At 34.6% G+C, this 19,115-nt stretch overlaps 1 protein-coding gene across 2 annotated transcripts in view; it reads right to left on the bottom strand.

Annotated features, from left to right (window-relative positions):
- Positions 1-19,115, bottom strand: part of LOC115214178 (exocyst complex component 1) — a 79,608-nt gene that overhangs the window by 20,229 nt on the left and 40,264 nt on the right. Inside the window, exons 15-16 of one of the 2 annotated variants that reach the window (XM_029783269.2) lie at positions 18,881-18,939; positions 13,861-13,920 (exon numbers count right to left, since the gene is read on the bottom strand). In XM_029783269.2, coding sequence (XP_029639129.1) covers positions 13,861-13,920; positions 18,881-18,939 — 119 coding nt within the window. The remainder of the gene's footprint in view (positions 1-13,860; positions 13,921-18,880; positions 18,940-19,115) is intronic. The other variant, XM_029783270.2, reaches the window with a different exon arrangement.

Here is a 19,115-nt window from a genome sequence, read left to right as displayed (position 1 = left end):
ATGCCAGTTCATTGCAGGGCTACCCACTTATAGCTGAGTGGGCTGGAGCAGCATGAAATGAAGTGCTTTGCTCAAGAGCACATCACACAGCTGGTCTGGGAATCAAAACCACAACCCCATGATTGCGAGCGCAACACCCTAACCACTACACCAAGCACCTTCACACAAGCATACACATACACAGAGATAACTATGTCCATCATTATCTGTAACTTGATACAGTAAAGTGTTCCCCAAGGATCCATTGTGGTTGAACATTTACATGCATTCTGAACAACTATATTGGTGAAACATGTGTAGGAAGTTTAATAAACCTCTGATTACCATTATTTTTCCTACATTTGCTCTGAAGCTCATAACTAGTATTACTACCCAGTATAGAACTTACTTAACAACTATACAGAAAGCAGATTGGATTATGAAAATCTACATGGAGCTCTAAACATAATAACAGTAGCAGTATACATCTACTTATACACACAATTTCTACTGTCTACACACACACACACACAGAGGAGAAATTATGGCAAACACAAGTTTATATTATATGTTCCTGATGTATAATTCACCACTGTAGTCGCTTGGAACCTCTATACTCACCATCATCATCATGATCCAATGTTTTAAATCCGGGTTTTGTCCCCATTAACAGGAGTGGCCAGATCTACCTCAATGCCAAAGCAACTGCTCTCACACCATCTTGCCCTGTTTTGGGTATCCTCCCTTCTCAAGCCAACCCTCCCAATTTCCTCCTCCACCTGTCCCCTCCATGTTTTCCTCGGTCTACCTCGTTTTCACAGTCCATTTACCTCAAATTCAATTGGATGCTTAACAACAATGGATCATCAGGCCAATGCCATCGTCATCATCATCATTTAACATCAGTAATCCATGCTGGCATGGGTTGGATGGTGTGACCAGAGCTGTCAAGCTGGGGATGGTGAGGAGCTGCAAAAGACTCCAGTTAGATTTGGCATGGTTTCTACAGCTGGATGCCCTTATAGAAACATTTGATCTCTGCAACCTCCAATGTAAAGGTTCCAAACAACCACAACAGTGAAACATATGTAGGGAAGAAATGCTATAGACTTGTGTTGATCATAATTATTTCTACATTTGCTTTGCATACCATAACTAGGAATACTATTAAGTAAAGAAGTAACCAAACCACTATAGTGGAAAGAGACTAGATGATGATAATCTACATCAGTGGTTCCCAAACATTTTCAGGTTGCGACCCACTTGGCACCCAGGCCACATTCCTAATGCCCCACCCCACCTCACCCCTCTCACTACCACAAACATAGACCACTTTCTGCAGCAAATTCAAAACAACTATATTTCACAAATAAAACTGAACCTAATTAACCCATTATTTGGGGTTTTATTACATCCATCACCCACTCTTTGCCACCCCATTATCGCCACACTTTTCTTCAACGCCTCACTGGATCTTTCCACACACCCAAGGGGGAACTACCACCCACTTTGGGAACCACCAATTTACATGAAGTGCAAAGCACTCAACAGTAGCAGCCATACGTATAACTATACACACACAATATATATATGTCAATTGTGGAACATGACTATCACTAATACTACATAAACCTGATGATTGCATAACGCATGAAAGTACTAGTTTTATCATAATAAATATATAATAATAATATTGTAAAACTGTAAATAATAAAACGTGAAAATCAGAGTATGTTGGAATTACATTGATTAATATATTCATCTATACACAATCATACAAACTCGGGGATATATATATATATATATGAGGGGGGGGGGTCACTAGAAACAGCTTTCCCATTATGCGTGTGCGTGAAAGAGGAAGACAGGGAGAGAGATATGCATCCACACTTTTATGACATTGCTATGTTGACTTTCTTAGAATATTCTGATGTCATAATGAAATTAATAATAAATAAATAAATAAAAATAAAATGAAACAAAAAATAACAATGATGAAATTCAAAATACAAACAAATGGGAAAATGATTAATCAAATTAAGCACAAGAAATCAGTAAATCATCAATCATACTTCAAAATGTCACATTCTACCATTTTTTTTTGTTTGTTTGTTTATTTATTTTAAAGCAATTTAAGATTTGATTAAATTGTTAATTAAGAGCATATATAAATATATATGATTACAATTATTATAAGCATCAACATAAACATTCTCATTGACATAACCACAACGTTACCATCACCACCAACACCATCATCACAATAATCATGCTGGATTTTTGTTGTTGTTGCTGTTGTTCTTTTATTTTTTAAAAAATTTTCCCTGTCATACAATGGGTAGATAATTGGGCCTCATCGGCATCAGCAACACTAGATTCATGGTAATGATGGCGAGCATCGTCATTTAAAGTCCCTTTTACCATGCTTGCATGGGTTGAACAGTTCAACAAGAACTGACAAACCAGAAAGCTGCACCAATCTGCAATGTCTGCTTTGACATGGTTTTTACATAGAGTTGGATGCCCTTCCTAACGCCAACTATTTCACAGTGTGTACTGGGTGCTTTTTTTCATTTCTGTGGCATCTGCATTGGTAAGGTCACCAAGTACTTACAAGACAAGACTCTCTCAACTAGGTTAAGTAAAGTATTGAGGGGATATAAAAATATGATAGATGGATACAAGAAGGAATCTTGTTGAAGAAGTGAATACACAGCTTCCTCATCTGGAAACAGAGAGAGATGAGGTGTACATGGTGAATAGGCATAAAGAGAGAACAGAGAAAGAGGAAAAGAAAAGATGGGTGGGTAAGTAAGTGCATTATAGTGAAAAGAGTATGATGGATGATTGGAGATGAGGTTTGAGGTGGATGCAGTGAAAATCAGTTTTGGGGAGAAGCGAAGGGAAGAAAATAGGAATGGGTCAGAAAGGCAGAAGAGGAGGTGATAAGGGAGAGTAATAAGGATACAATGTGAAGTGTAGGAAGACAAGTATCATCTGCAGCACCTGAGGAAGTAATACCACAGAAGACTGATGGAGGGATGAGTGTTCAGTGAAGAGTTGTAGGAGAAGGCTTGACTAGACCATATTTTTGTAGTAAGAGAGCAGGTGTAAGTGAAGCAGAAAACATATTTTAACAGAAATAGAAATTGCTTCTAAAATAGAAACTCGTTCAGAAATTTGAAAGAACAAGGTTAGTCAATTAACTTGACCAGTCCCTTATTTTATTGATTCTGGACAAATGATAGACAAAGTTGGCCTTCACTCAGAAAGTAAAGGGCCAAAACTGTTTATTATAATACAAATTTTACAGAAATTTATTGCAGGATAGAGGGAGGTGGCTTATGCTAGGTGTTGAGAGGCAGGAGTATGACAAAAGGATAGGAACAGATGTTTTGTTGTAGAGGAGATACATGGATACCCTAGCTGGAAAAGGAGAGAAAGTGATGGTGATGTGGAGTCAGGACATACCCTCAAAAAACAAGAAGATGAATGTGAGATGGACAGGGACAGAGGATCAAGTAAGAGATGATAGATGGTCAGAGGCAGGGAATAATAGATAGGCATATAGGGTGATGTAGTGAATGGCATACAAGGAAGAGCGTATGATAATGACTATCAGTTTAGGGTAAGGTGAAGGAATAAAAGTCGGTCAAGGAGGAGATGATAAGCAGTGATCAAAACAAAGTGATTTCTGAGATTTCTATTAAGCTGTTGATTCTACCAATCAATCTCTTGGTTGTTTTCATAGTACTGCTTTTCGTACTGACTCTGGAAGGAATGAAAGGCAAAGTTGATCTTGGTAGGATTTTAACTTGGAATGTAAAAATTGGAACAAATACCGAAACGAACTTTGTCTGATGCTCTAACAATTTTGACAATTTGCAAAACTACTAAATACTATCTTCAGGATGCTGAACCCCAACATTGATTGAACCAGAGAACTTTGGATCTTTAACGTAATGAAGAACAACAAAAACAACAATATAAATTCAAAAATATATATACACCAATCAATAACAAGAGCCATAACCTTAACACCAACAAAAAATATAGAAACAAAAAAAATCACAATTGCACAGTAAATAAATTACATTTTATATATATATATATATAATTGCAGCGTGGAAGGTGTGTATAAGCCATTTAAAAAACACACAAAAGCCATTAGATTCACTTCAACATTTAAGTGAATCTAATGGTTTTTGTGTGTTTCTTAAATGGCTTATAAACACCTTCCATACTGCAGTTGTTTTCGTTCCAGTACATGATCTCAGGTCAGGTCACTTGCTATGCAAGTACATCTCCATACACATAATATACATATATATATATATATATACACATACATATATACATATATATATATATATACATATATATACACATACATATATATATATATATACATATATACACATACATATATATAATTATATATATATATATATACACACACATACATACAGACATACATATACACAGTCATGATGCAACAAAAACACAACAAATTAAAAATAAACAAAGAGCAAGAGTAAAAAAAGAAGGAAAGAAAGCTGCAAAAACAAAGGAAAGGTGAAAAGAAAAAAAGGGAAAATAAAATTTTGTAACAGAAAAAGAAAAGGAAACAATAAAACAAATAACAAAGCGATTAAAATGCAGATAATAAAAAAAAAACACAAAAAAGCGCTGAAGAAAAAGAGAAGAAAATGCAAACTTAAAGAAAATATAACAAAAAAAAATAGATAATAAAAATATAAAAATCTTTTTTTAAAATTGAAAAATATGCATAGTGGAGCCAAAAGCATTATTGGCATAAAAACAGGTTCTGTAATGAGGAATCAATAGTGACTCAATGACTTAGACCAATATTGGTTTCTTAAAATCTCTATCTTTGATGTAAATCAATATATCACTGAGAAGCCAATAGCTACAGTGTTTGTCCAAAAAAGACCCCTTCATTAGATGAATTGTGGTATGGTCCAAGGTTTGTTAACATCTCCTACCAATTTCCCTTTTGTACATTAATGACCTAAATGCTATTATGTCAAACCACGCACCACATATTTCTTCACAAATGACACTACCCTTTGTACTATTTGTTAACCTTTCACACACAAGTATCACCTACAAATAATCTAGCCACACCAATTCACATATACACTGATTCTATGAAGAGAGACTTCAAAATCATTCTTCAATGAAGAAAGAGACAACTTCAGCATTACAAAGATACAATAACACGGAATCAATCTTGCATTACGCCCTCCACACATATAAACACACTCTAAAACCTTCAAAGTCTCTATGTTTCACTTCATGCTGTCCAATGGTTTCTCAAAGCTACCTTACATATATATCATTGCCAAATTTCTATCCCAATTGCTAGACCCCTTCTTTAAAGTCAGCTCTGATCAGCTGATAACCCTTCTCAAAGCTAAAGTGGACCCCTCTTAGAGTATCAACATCATCACCATCATTTAATGTCTGTTCTCTACGCTGGTATGGATTTAATGATTTAACAAAATCCAGTGAGCCACTGGGCTGCATCATGCTCCACATCAGCTTTGGTATGGTTTCTACAGCTAGATGCCCTTCTTAATGCCAACCACTGTACAGTGTGTACCGCATGCTATTTTTTCCATGGGGTTCTCAAGTAACTGGCAAGGCAGAAAAGAACAAGAGAAGAAGGAAAAATAGGAAAGTAGTGCTAACATATCTATGATGATAATGCTGCTGTTATATTCTGAACAACATCAAGAATAGACTTTTCAGCTGACTGGCAAAGACAGAATCTTTATTCCTCTAAACTGACAAGCTGCTCACAATTCCCACCCAGATTCAATAGACACGTATATGAGCGTGTATCCCCTCCTCATCATCCTTACTATGTCTCCCCCACAAAATCTACTGCTGAACACTTTGTCCAAATATTACTTTCACAGAGTTTCAGTCTCTAGACTTTCCTTCTTGGCCATGTTCATCCTCAGGAACTGATCTGCAGAAGTTCAGACAGAACATCATCACTATTGATTTCATCAGTCTGCAAAAGGCCTACAAAGGTCAAAGGTGCTGTTGCCATTCCTCGTCTAACTAATTAATAAAACAAATAAATAGGATTGTTGAACAAATTAACATAAATTGTGAGAATAATTATTTTTTTTCTTTTCATTTTTTGAAAACAATTTTTTTTTACTTATGCCAAAGAAGACAGGCTAAACAAACCGAGGGAGACCTAAAGTCACAGCACTTTGACCACAAGCATGCTAAGGCCAGTACCATGGATCAGAAAGCGTGGAATAACATCATCACCAGAGTCCATCATCCAGCAGTACCCACTGCAACATATTGGTTGAGAGGACAGTCTCCGCCTCCCATCGCAGGCTAGGGATTGAAGATAAAGATGTTTCCAAGTATCATACCAACCCAGTCATGACATATCAAATGAACATTAGGTTTTATTTTACTATCAACTAAAGTTCATTTATTCATTTGTAATAATTCAACTGTAAAGTGTGGAACATATGGTGAGATATGAATGTTGTAAGGATGAGTGTAGAAGTTAAAAGTGTGACATAGCCTTCTGCAGGTGTAATAGGCACTGTGGATGTTTTTTTAATTCTATCTCACCACATGACTGACAGCCTGGGCAACTGTCTTCTTACATGTGCTTTGAACCAATCATTGATAAAGTAAGTAACCTACTAACTGAAAGTAGTTGAAGGGAACTTGGGAATCTCATGTGGAAACACACCTGGCTACTTTACATCAATTTTTTTTTAATCTTCTAATCAGAAGAGAAGGCTGTGTCCACAAACCTTATACAGGAGCTTCTAGATCAGGGATTCTCAACCATTTTTCATCTATGGACCCCTTTGATTACTATTTTACTCTGGTGGACCCCCATAGCCATTTGATGTTTAAAAACGAGTTTTATAGAAACTTCTTTCAAAATTCCTATTTTGTTCTTCACACATTAGTTTGTGTAGGTTGGACCATGTAAAATGTTAGAGAAAGAAAAACTAGCTGTTTCTTGCAATACATACATCTAATGCAAAATTTTTTCAGGGGGTCTCCAAATTCTATTGTGGATCCCTAATTTACAATTTTATTATGTGGAAACCCACCCCACACCCCCAAAATCTTGTACGGCTCCTCAGGGGCCATACAGGTCCCAGATGAGAATCACTGTTCTAGATTGATGGGTGAAAGATATCTTCAAGCTGGAGACTTGGCCTGAATGCAGGTGACAGAGTGAAGACCCTACCACAAGCGTCCAAGATATCAGGTAATGGTGGAGGTGTTAAACCAAGCAACAGGATGAGTACCAACCGCACAAACACTCATACTGCCTAAGATACATTAGGCTAGCAGTGGTTCAGACTCTATCTAAGCTAACAATAATATTAAATATTGTATATGTTGATACGAACAGGGATTCATCTTCACAAAGAAGCTAAACAAGCGCAGGCATGGCTGTGTGGTTATGAAATTCAGTTCCCAGCCACAGGGTTTCAAACTGTTATTAATATTATCATCATAATCGCCATCATCATCATCATCATTACTGTTGTTATTATTTTTATTATTTTTTTATTATTATTATTATTATTATTATTATTATTATTATTATTATTATTTCTTTATACAGCTGTAACATAATTATAATACAATACACAAGTTTGGTTCCAAACATGGAGAGGGGTACCAAAACATCAGTAACAACAGCCAAAGCATAAAAACCACAATCATTCATAATATATATTTCTTTATTGCCCACAAGGGGTTAAACATAGAGGGGACAAACAAGGACAGACAAACGGATTAAGTCGATTACATCGACCCCAGTGCGTAACTGGTACTTTATTTATCGACCCCGGAAGGATGAAAGGCAAAGTCGACCTCGGCGGAATTTGAACTCACAATGTAACAACAGACGAAATGCGGCTACGCATTTCGCCCGGTGTGCTAACGTTTCTGCCAGCTCGACGCCTTATCATTCATTCATAATATAGAATGCTGCTGGACACAGAAAGTAACAGACAGATATCACACATGCAATGAAACTATTGATACATTGGGAGGTTTATACTGTCACTGCATACAAAGCATACATATACAGATACACGTGTATTTACAAACACACAAATGATTACAAACACACACACAGTGCAGGCATAACTATGTAGATATGGTATTTGCTTCATAACCACATGCTTTTGAGTTCCATTTCACTACAAGACACCCTAGGCAACTGCCTTCTATTACAGCCTTGAGCCAACCAATGCCTTTTAAGTGGACAGAAAATGCCATAATCTGTGTTTGTTTGTCTGTTTGCTTGTTTGTGCACAAATGTTGACATTTTTATCTTCACTTGTCACCAGAAGAGTAAAACAGTGAAGTGATGCTTACATTCCCTGTTGACAAATTGAACAGTCTGCACTTTTGATGACAAGTGAAACATTAACCCTTTCGTTACCAGCCCGGCTGAAACCGGCTCTGGCACTGAGTAAATGTCTTATTTTCATAAGTTTTGAATAAAAATCTTCCACTAAACCTTAGTCACAATTTAAGTTCCTAAAACTAACTGAATGATAACTAAGTTATTTTACTAAATTCTTGGTTATATTTAAAGTAATTTAAAGAAACACAGAACATCTCAAAATAAATACAGTAACAAAAGGGTTAAAACATCCTTCAATTGAAAATCAAGTAAAGGGTTGGCAGGAAAATCATCTGGCCATAATCAAATAAATCTTCATCTAACCCATGCTAGCATGAAAACAAAATAGATGTAAAATAAATAAACGATATGCAGAGGTGCTGAAAAGTTCCTGGCTTTGAGTATTTGAAGGATCAGTAAAAGGAGGATCAGTTAATTATGATTTTATTCAACATATTCCCCTCTTGGGTTCACACACTTATTGCAGCAGTCCTTTGATTGTTCTAAGCCCTGTAAAAGAACTCAGAAGATTGGGTCTCCAACCAGGTCTTTCGCAATACCCTTAAAGCTAAAAACTTTCCAGCACTCCTTCATGTGGGTGTGTGTATATATATATACACACACACACACACACACACATATATATGTAGTGACGCTACTGTGTAAGTTTCAGTGCACATGCGCAGAATTGGATTACTTCTGGTTGGCCACCGGAAGTTTTCCTCATGCGTATGTGCAGGAACTGAAACCTAAAAGGCTGATCGCTGAATCGGTCTTTTCTGGCATGAGCAGCGCTAGCGGTCGGACGTGGCTTGACTTTCTCTCAGGGAACAACCCTACACTCAGAGAACCTCACCCCAACGAAGCGGGAGCGAACACCGAATCATCTTGACTCGCACGAGAAAGCATTGCAACCAGTCCTGTAGATTCGGTTGCCGCTTTCCCTACTAGAGATACATGTGTACCCGTTCTTACCTGTAACCGCAGAATAAACCACCACTTACTGTTATCAAAGACAGCCTGACTTTGTCTCCGTATATTCAACTTGAATTGAATGTGACAGGACCAGACCAGACACCCCTCCAGTGTTCCTGAATTCTCGTCCTGTTACATATATATATATATATATATATATATATATATATATATATATATATATATATATATATACAAAACTCGTCAAGCCAAGTGAAATTATAGTTGTGGTCAGTGCCGATGTCGTGAGTCTCACACCTGTGCTGGTGGCACATATGAGCACATATGCCAGAGGCACATAAAAGCATGTAGGAAGCACCTATTACACCCTTTGAGTAGTTGGCATTAGGAAGGGCATCCAGCCATAGGAACCATGCCAAATCGGATTGGAACTTGGTGCAGCTCTCCAGCTTACCAGTTCCAGTCAAACTGTCTAACCCATGCCAGCATGGAAAGTAGATGCTAAATGATGATGATAATATCTTCATCCTAATCATCACCATAATTTTTATCATTTTAATCCTGACTATTTTCTAACGATCATAGTTAGAAACTGATCATTAATTTGAATTTTTAATGAATTAGGCTTTTCAAACAGTTTTAAAAAATCTTATAAAACAAAAGTTTGAAGTAACAGTCAATTTCTTAATTATAAATAATTCAATTCAATTCCATCTTGAGTCCTTGTTCAACTAATCTTTTACTATTTTATATAGCTAAAATACATCACTATATATATAAGATGTATAGTGTTTGTTTTTATGTCAAGTTATATATTAAAAACAATTTAACATTAAACTGGAAGATTGCCCAATATTTCTTAGTAGAGTACATATTAATTTTTACTCGATAAAAGTTGACAATGACCTTGATGTTCCAACCTGATCACTAACATCAGACTATCTGACATTGATGAGCAAACTGAAACTTCAAAGATGTCACTGACAAACTTGTAAAAGTTAACATATATACATACATATATTTACTGAAACATATTGCAACACTATACAATATATGAATTATACAACAACAGAGAAAGCCTCTGTGTGGCCAGTCAAACTATTAGAAATAAGAGAGAAATAGGAGACAAAAGTTTTCTGTCAAATCACACCATCACCCCATCATCTAAAGAAAAGAAAGAGCATTGAATAATCTAGTCCTATACACACTATGCTTCAAAAAGAAAAACAACATAAATATCAGATAGTCATGGCTCTGGAATGACTTTGATCTGAGGCTTGCTCAATCAAGGCTAACCTGGGGCTAAACAGCAACATCATTCACTATTTATTTGATTTTCTAAATGATAGTATTGCACTTCTTTAGTTCATATATTCTTACAAGATGCTATTTGACACTCCATTTATCACCAGTGTTCACATATTGCAAATTGCATGCAGTGCAATTCATGAGGCATGTCACATATATTGCATTGTACATATAAGGCACATTCCATATAGCATATAACATGCAGCACACTGTATATGGCACGCTACATACAGCACATAGCATAAAGCACATTGCATGAGGTATACTGCATGCTCCTTTAGACTTTTTATATTGAAAGAGTTGCAACCAACTGATGCTTTTTTTTACATTCTTTTAGCCTTGATTGTATGTATGTATGTATATATATATATAAATACACAACCTTAATTAAATAACAGATAATAGCAATCCAACAAGGGATCTGCTTCGTGGTTGATTCACTTTCTTGATGATAGAAGCGAAATCTCTCTCAAATCATACCCAACTATCATAAAAAGGAGCACATTGAACTATGCAGGCTTTATGAGGACTAGAATGTCTTTGATCAAATATTTGCTTAATCAGAGTGATTTTATTATTGTTAAACCCTAGACTGACACTCACATGATAACTGTATATATATATATATATGTGTGTGTTGCTGTTTAGCCCTTTAGACCAAAGATAGCTGATAGAAGTGACATGAGTAACTTTTGAATAAATAAGGACATCGTATCAGATCAAAATAATGGCAAAGGAAAATTGTACAGACATAAAGAGTAATTATAGTTAGGTTGGGAAACACACACACACATACATGCACACATAGATATATACATGCACATGTATACATATTAATACACACAAATAACATATATATAGATAGATAGATAGATAGATAGATAGATAGATAGATAGATAGATAGATAGATAGATAGATAGACAGACAGATAGCTATAAACATACATACATACACACACATAAGCATTAATATATTATTTGTACATGCAGCTTATATATACATATATATACACACAGACACACATATATATGCATACACACATACATACACCTGTAAGTGAAGATGATTAATTTGCTGCTAATAACGAACAATTATTAACTTCCCAATTTCCACTTTCTTTTTCTTCTTTTATATGAATATAAACGATATGTTTTTATATATGTGTATATATGTATATATATATATATATATATATATATATATATATATATATATATATATATATATATATATTCGTTAAAAACTTATACAAGAAGTTTTATATATAATTATAACAATAATTAAGGGTTTAGCAATGAGTTATATATATATACCTATTATTTTAAGGAAATTAATTCCCCAAAAATACTAGGTACTGAACCAGTATTTCCTTGGATGAAACCATCCTTTCATGAGGTTAACACAACCTTTAATCGAAGTATATATATTATATATATTATTTATTAATTCATACTAGAATACAAGGATAAAATCACGTTACTGATTTTTATCAGGTAATCAGCATGCAATAAAAAGTTGTAGGTAAGTTATTCATTAAATAAATAATTATATATATATATATATATATATATATATATATTATATATATATATATATTAAATAAATAATTATTATATATATATATATATATACACACATTAAATAAATTATATATATATATATATATACACACACATTAAATAAATAATTATATATATATATTCACATTAAATAAATAATTATATATATATATGTGAATATAATTATATTAAGAGAGCAAGGGCAAAAAAAATGAAGGCGCAGGAGTGGCTGTGTGGTAAGTAGCTTGCTAACCAACCACATGGTTCCGGGTTCAGTCCCTCTGCGTGGCACCTTGGGCAAGTGTCTTCTGCTATAGCCCCGGGCCGACCAATGCCTTGTGAGTGGATTTTGGAGACGGAAACTGAAAGAAGCCTGTCGTATATATGTATATATATATATGTGTGTGTGTTTGTGTGTCTGTGTTTGTCCCCCTAGCATTGCTTGACAACCGATGCTGGTGTGTTTACGTCCCCGATACTTAGCGGTGCGGCAAAAGAGACCGATAGAATAAGTACTGGGCTTACAAAGAATAAGTCCCGGGGTCAATTTGTTTGACTAAAGGCGGTGCTCCAGCATGGCCGCAGTCAAATAACTGAAACAAGTAAAAGAGTAAAAGAGTATATATATATATATTAAGGAAGCAATGGTGAAAAGAACAACCTATCTCCAAAATGTTTGAATGCCAATGCATTCAGACACTGCCGAAAATCTCCCAAAATATACACGTGTACATCTTTGGAGTTTTCCAGTAGTATCTAAATACCTTGGCATTCAAGCATGTTGAAGATAGGTCATTCTTTTTGCCCTTGCTCCCTTAATATAATTATATTCACATATAATATATATAATTATTTATTTAATGTGAATATATATATATATATATATATATATATATATATATATATATAATTATTTATTTAATGTATATATATATATATATAATTTATTTAATATGTATATAAAAATATATATATATATATAATTTATTTAATATGTATATATATATATATATATATATATATATATATAATTATTTATTTAATGTATATATATATATATATATATATATATATATATAATTATTTATTTAATGTATATATATATATATAATTTATTTAATATGTATATGTATATATATATATATATAATTATTTATTTAATATGTGTATATATATATAATTATTTATTTAATATGTATATATATATATATATATATATATATATATATATATATATATATAATTATTTATTTAATATGTGTATATATATATATATATATATATACATACATAAACACACACACATGCATACATACACACAGACACATATCTTTGCACATACATATACACACACAACATTCAGACATAAATATACTAAAACAACAAAATATATAATAAATAATAATAATAATAATAATAATAATAATAATAATAATACCACCAAAAAATAAACAAATGACCAAACACAAAAAAAAACAAAAAAAAAAAACAGAATTAACAAAGAGGTAGTAAAAATGGGGAAACCACTTTCAACTGGCAACAAATGCAAGATTGGAGCAAAGAAGGGAACAAGACCAAAAACAACAAACAATAAATAGCATCAACAACACCAGTTCTGCCATCAGGCTACTTACACTTGCACCGTTGACCGTTTTTGATATAATCCTTCCCCTAAATTTTCCACAAAGTAATCCCTAAAAATGAATCAGGGTAATAAAGTTTGCTTGTTTGTTCTTTTAATTTACTTATCATTGTGTGTGTGTGTGTGTGTGTGTGTGTGTGTGTGTGTGTGTGTGTGTGTGTGTGTGTGTGTGTGTGTGTGTGTGTGTGTGTGTGTGTGTGTGTGAGAGAGCATTCAATAAATAAATTTGACAAAGCTTAAAGGGAGAGATATTTTGCACAAAATAAAGGAAAATAACGTTCAAAGCAAGGAAAAAAAAAAGAAATAATGAAATATGTATGGATAGAGTTTGGGTGTAGAGGGTTGAGAGAGAGAGAGAGAGAGAAAAAGATACAGAGAAGGAGAGAGAGAAAGAGAGGGAGAAAGAGTTAGGGTTAATGAGAGAAGAGGAATGGTGGGAAATAAAATGTTAAAACAACAAAAGAAAAAAATCTGCAAAATAGAATGAAATAAAATAAATATAGTTGTTTCAAATCAGAGTGGAATGTGTATGTGTGCATATATGTATATATATATATATATATATATATATATATATATATATATATATATATATATATATATATATATATATATATATATATGTGCACATACACACACACATACATACTTACATATAATTGCATGTGCATATAAGTATATAGGTACACATATATACATACACATGTACATACAAGTATGCACATTCACACACACATGCACACATACCCATATATACACACAAATAAATAATTTTAAAAGAAATTACTGCCATTGAAATTTAATAAATAAATAAAAAATATGAAATTCCATGGTTATTGTTATCAGTGGTTGAATATTTATCCCAGACATTCTGTCAAAGACTCACTGTTTCTAGGAATGGTAAAGATTTTCATTTCAGTTTGGCACAACAAACTGAAAGGGAGTGAGCTTTCTTCTGTTTTTTTTTATTTATTTGTTCATTGGGTTAGTAAGGAACTAAGATGGAGGAAATTTTTATATATAAAACTGAAGTTGTGTGTGTGTCTGTCTACTCCAATTTAGATTCCTAACTACTCCCACATAAGCGGGTATCTTATAGTCGTGATTCATATCGAGCCCTTCTGGGTGTTAGCGTGCGTCTATGATGAGTCTACGATTTTAAAAAAAATTTACCATCATTTTTCCACATTTTTAATGCATTTTTTGCTCGGTTTTTATATAAGGGAAGTAACTCTCTAAAAATGCTTATATAGTTATTTCCCTTACAAACCCGAGCAACGCCAGGCGATACTGCAAGTTTAATATGCAGACCTTATATTATTGTGGGTCATATATGCAAGCTCATATCTGGTTTTATGTTTCAAATTTCACCCAAGTAGAGAAAAAGCCAACCTCCAACCTAGATACAAGGCATTTTTGTAGAATTCGAGCAGTTTTCCAAGCATGCCTCTATGTATACACAGATACATGCATGTATGGAACTGTATCACTGGTCATGTTGATACTTTTTTTTTACGTTGGTTCTTACTAGTTTAACAGTTTTAAACATCTAAACAGGTGCACTGTTAAGTTTAAAGTACCAGTACTTTTTGACAGAGCAGCTCTTGATGAACAAGAGCAGTCAATCCTTGCGATGGTCTTATAAATCAAGGTTATTTCACCAAGCAGTTATACAGTTACATTTGCTGCCCAGTTCTGTTTAACCTTTTAGCATTTAATCTGGCCATATCCATCCAAAATATTCTACTTGTCTTATGTTTCAACTGGTCAAATCCAGCCCCTCACATCTACCCTAGTATGTCACTGTAAAAATAAACAATCACATCATTGAAACCTTAAAGTTAAAAGATAGTTCATTATTAAATCAAAATCTCTCGTGGAAGCGCCATCCAACCAAAATGCAAATATATGGGAAACTACCACCTGTGTCATCTCTTGTGAAAGGTAGGAGAGTCCAGTTTGCTGGACATTGTTGTAGAGCTGAAAAAGAGGTAATTTCTACTCTTCTCCTCTGGAAGCCATCTACTCGCAATACCAGAGGGCGCACACTTTCCTACCCTGATGTAATTTCCAGGGATACAGGCATCCAGCAACAGGACCTCCGTAATGCCATGATGGACCGTGAAGTCTGGCGTAGCATGGTAAATTCCATTGTCTCGACCACGGTCAAACAATGATGATGATTAATTCAAAACAATGTGAATAAATAAGCATTGCATTTCACAAGGTAATCTGAATGCTAAAGAGTTAAACTAGGGTGGTTTACATCAGAGAGACTTCTTAGGTTACTTGTTATCTGAGACTAAAGAATGTAATCTCCTCTAAGCTAGGTTTCATGTATGAAGGTACTAATGTCATGCCTAGATTATTTATCAATAACTAGAAGCAGCTTAGTAGCACCCAGAGCATGTTTACACATCAGTGGGTCGTGAATTCTGGACTATCACATCCTGCATAGCTCTTGCCAGTCTTATCACTTCTGCATAGACTTTGTCCCCTCACAAGAGAGAGCACTGGTCTGCAAAGACTGCTTTGCAAAAACTGGTCCGCAAAAACTGGCCTGCAAAGACTAGTCTGCAGGGCTTTCTCATAAGAGATAAAAAAGACAGCAGGGCATTAATCTTTTCAGACCAACCTGACTCCATGATTCTGTAAAGAACAAACTAATTACATTTTTTCCTATCAGATTGAAAAAGCTGGCAGAAAAAAAAAAGATAGAGCTTAATGTTACAGAAGAATGTTACAGAAAAGAATTTGGTGTTACAGAAGAATGTTAAGAATTTGCTGGGCAGAAATAAAAGGATGAATCAGTGTGTGTTGATCAAATTGGAACTGAAGAGTGCTTTGTAAAAGAACTTCATTAAAAAATACTTAAGATATTGAGTGCATCTCATAAAAACAGATAGTCTATAAAAATTATTATCCAATGGAAAATAGACTACGAGAAAAACCTAGTAAAAAAACTGGATTGATCACATTATGGAGATAACAAGATTGAAGATGTAACAATTGATAATGCTTTCTACTATAGGCACAAACCCTGAAATTTTGGAAAGAGGGGGCTAGTCAATTACAACAACCAAAGTGCTCAACACCAAAATGATGGAAAGCAAAACTGACCTTGGTGGAATTTAAACTCAGAACATAAAACCAGAATAGATGCCGCTGAGCATTTTTCCCAGTGTGTTAACAATTCTACCAGCTTCCTGCCTTCGTGTAACAATTACTAATTAATTCTGCTATAAGTACAAGGCCTGAAATTTGATGGGGTTGGGATATTCAATTACATCGGCCCCAGTGCTCAACTAGTACTTATTTTATTGACCCAGAAAGGACAAACGGTAAAGTCGACCAAAAATTTTGGCACAAGGCCAGCAATTTCAGGAGAGAGCGTACGCCGATTAGATTGACTCCAACATTCGACTGGTACTTATTTTATCAACCATGAAAGGATGAAAAGCAAAGCTGAGCTTGGCAGAATTTGAACTCAGAACATAAAGACAGACAAAATGCCACTAAACATTTTGCCTGGAATACAAACAATTCTGCCAGCTGGCTACCTTTATGTAACAATAATAGCAGCAGAAGATGAAGGGAGAATCATTGTCAAATGAGACACCTACCCACTCCAAAACTTGGTAGTTGCAGATGATGATAACTGACTTTCTTCAAGATGCAAATAGTCTTTACTATGGAATCTTGCTACACCTCCTATCAGTGATATCTTTAATCAAATGCAGAAAAAAGCTAGCATATGATCAATGAAATTTCCTTGCTAAAAAAAAATCTTCAAACTCAAGCTCACCACCACAATGTTATTCATCTCTGCTATTTTTATTATCCATTATAACAGCCTGCCTAAATACCTGACAATCTGACCTCCAGCCTTTCTTTCAATTTACCTATTGCTTCTCCCTTGCAAGTATTAGCAACCCATCGCAGACTGCCTTTCTCTAAAACCCATACCAAGCTTTAATCACAATGTTTCATTCTAAAGAGTACTTCACAGTGGGAACCCCTAAATCTCTTGTAACTTCCAACAATACCTGAGCATAGATGGTGAATTTGTAGAACCATTGGAGGTTTGTCATATTCATTTCAGCTCTCTGTGCTCTGAGTTCAAATATTACATCAACTTAGCCTTTCGTCCTTTCAGCGTTGATAAAAAAATACCAGCTCTAATCTGAGATCAATTCCTCTCTCTCTCTCTCTCTCTCTCTCTTTGGAAGAAATTGACAGTGATAGAATTGCAGAGGAAGCAGCTCCACCAGGTCGAACATTGACCAAGAAACACAGTATGTCACAATGATACTCCTAAGACTCCATCAGGAGGTGAGGGCCCATAGCATAAACAGCATCCTAACTCCCATCTTTTTGAGTTCCAGATTAATTGCATTTAAGTCGGTTACCCATCCCATTCTTCTTAACCAAGAAGTTAATGATTCTTCTGTCAGTTTTATAACCTGGTATTGGATATGTAATTTAATGAAACAGTGGGGAAAGAAAGTATTTACGCGATGCAATACGATCACTATTTCACGAGACTCAATGCCCTCAATCAATGAATGGCTCACAGTGAACTGCTTACCAATCTAAACAGCCAATTGCTCACAGTTCTTTACTTTATAACAATGAGCCAGTCCACCTTTAGTCACTTGAAGCAGTGGTTAGAATCCTTCCACAACACTCAGTCAAAGTGAGGAGAATTTACTCACAAAGTACAAACGAAAAAAGACTTTACCAGCATTATATGTAAGGTCTGCAAATAAAAATAGTTAAAAATAGTAAAGCATTGCAAATAATGTGAAGGGCAGTGGTAAGAAACTCTCAAAAGACCTGAACAGCAGAAGGTCTTCAGAGAAGAAACACCACTCAGACTAGTGTTTTGGCCCTTAACTTCTTATATCCTAAAGAGGCCAGGCCACATCCAGGTCATGACTCCTGGATGCCCTTCTGCTGACACTTTTTGGCTATTGGTAGGTTAAAGAAGTAGGAAACATTAAATTACTTACTCATTAGTTTTTTTCACAGCTCCAGGGTCTGATTCGTCTTCTGAGCTGGTTTTCTGTTCCTAATAAACCACAATGATAATAATATCATCTATCAATAGGAAACCCTTTACTGGACAAATTTAAAAAAAACATATAAAATAATGAGGCTTATATAAGAGGCTTCTACAGTTTCTCTCTAGTCATTTCATTCACAAAGTATTGGTTGATTCTTTACTGAGGTATAGAATGTTAACCA

Source organism: Octopus sinensis, linkage group LG7, assembly GCF_006345805.1.
Source record: "Octopus sinensis linkage group LG7, ASM634580v1, whole genome shotgun sequence".
Taxonomy (NCBI): Eukaryota; Metazoa; Mollusca; class Cephalopoda; order Octopoda; family Octopodidae; genus Octopus; species Octopus sinensis.
The sequence above is the reverse complement of the archived record's forward strand: the minus strand, read 5'-3'. Positions and strand labels throughout refer to the sequence as shown.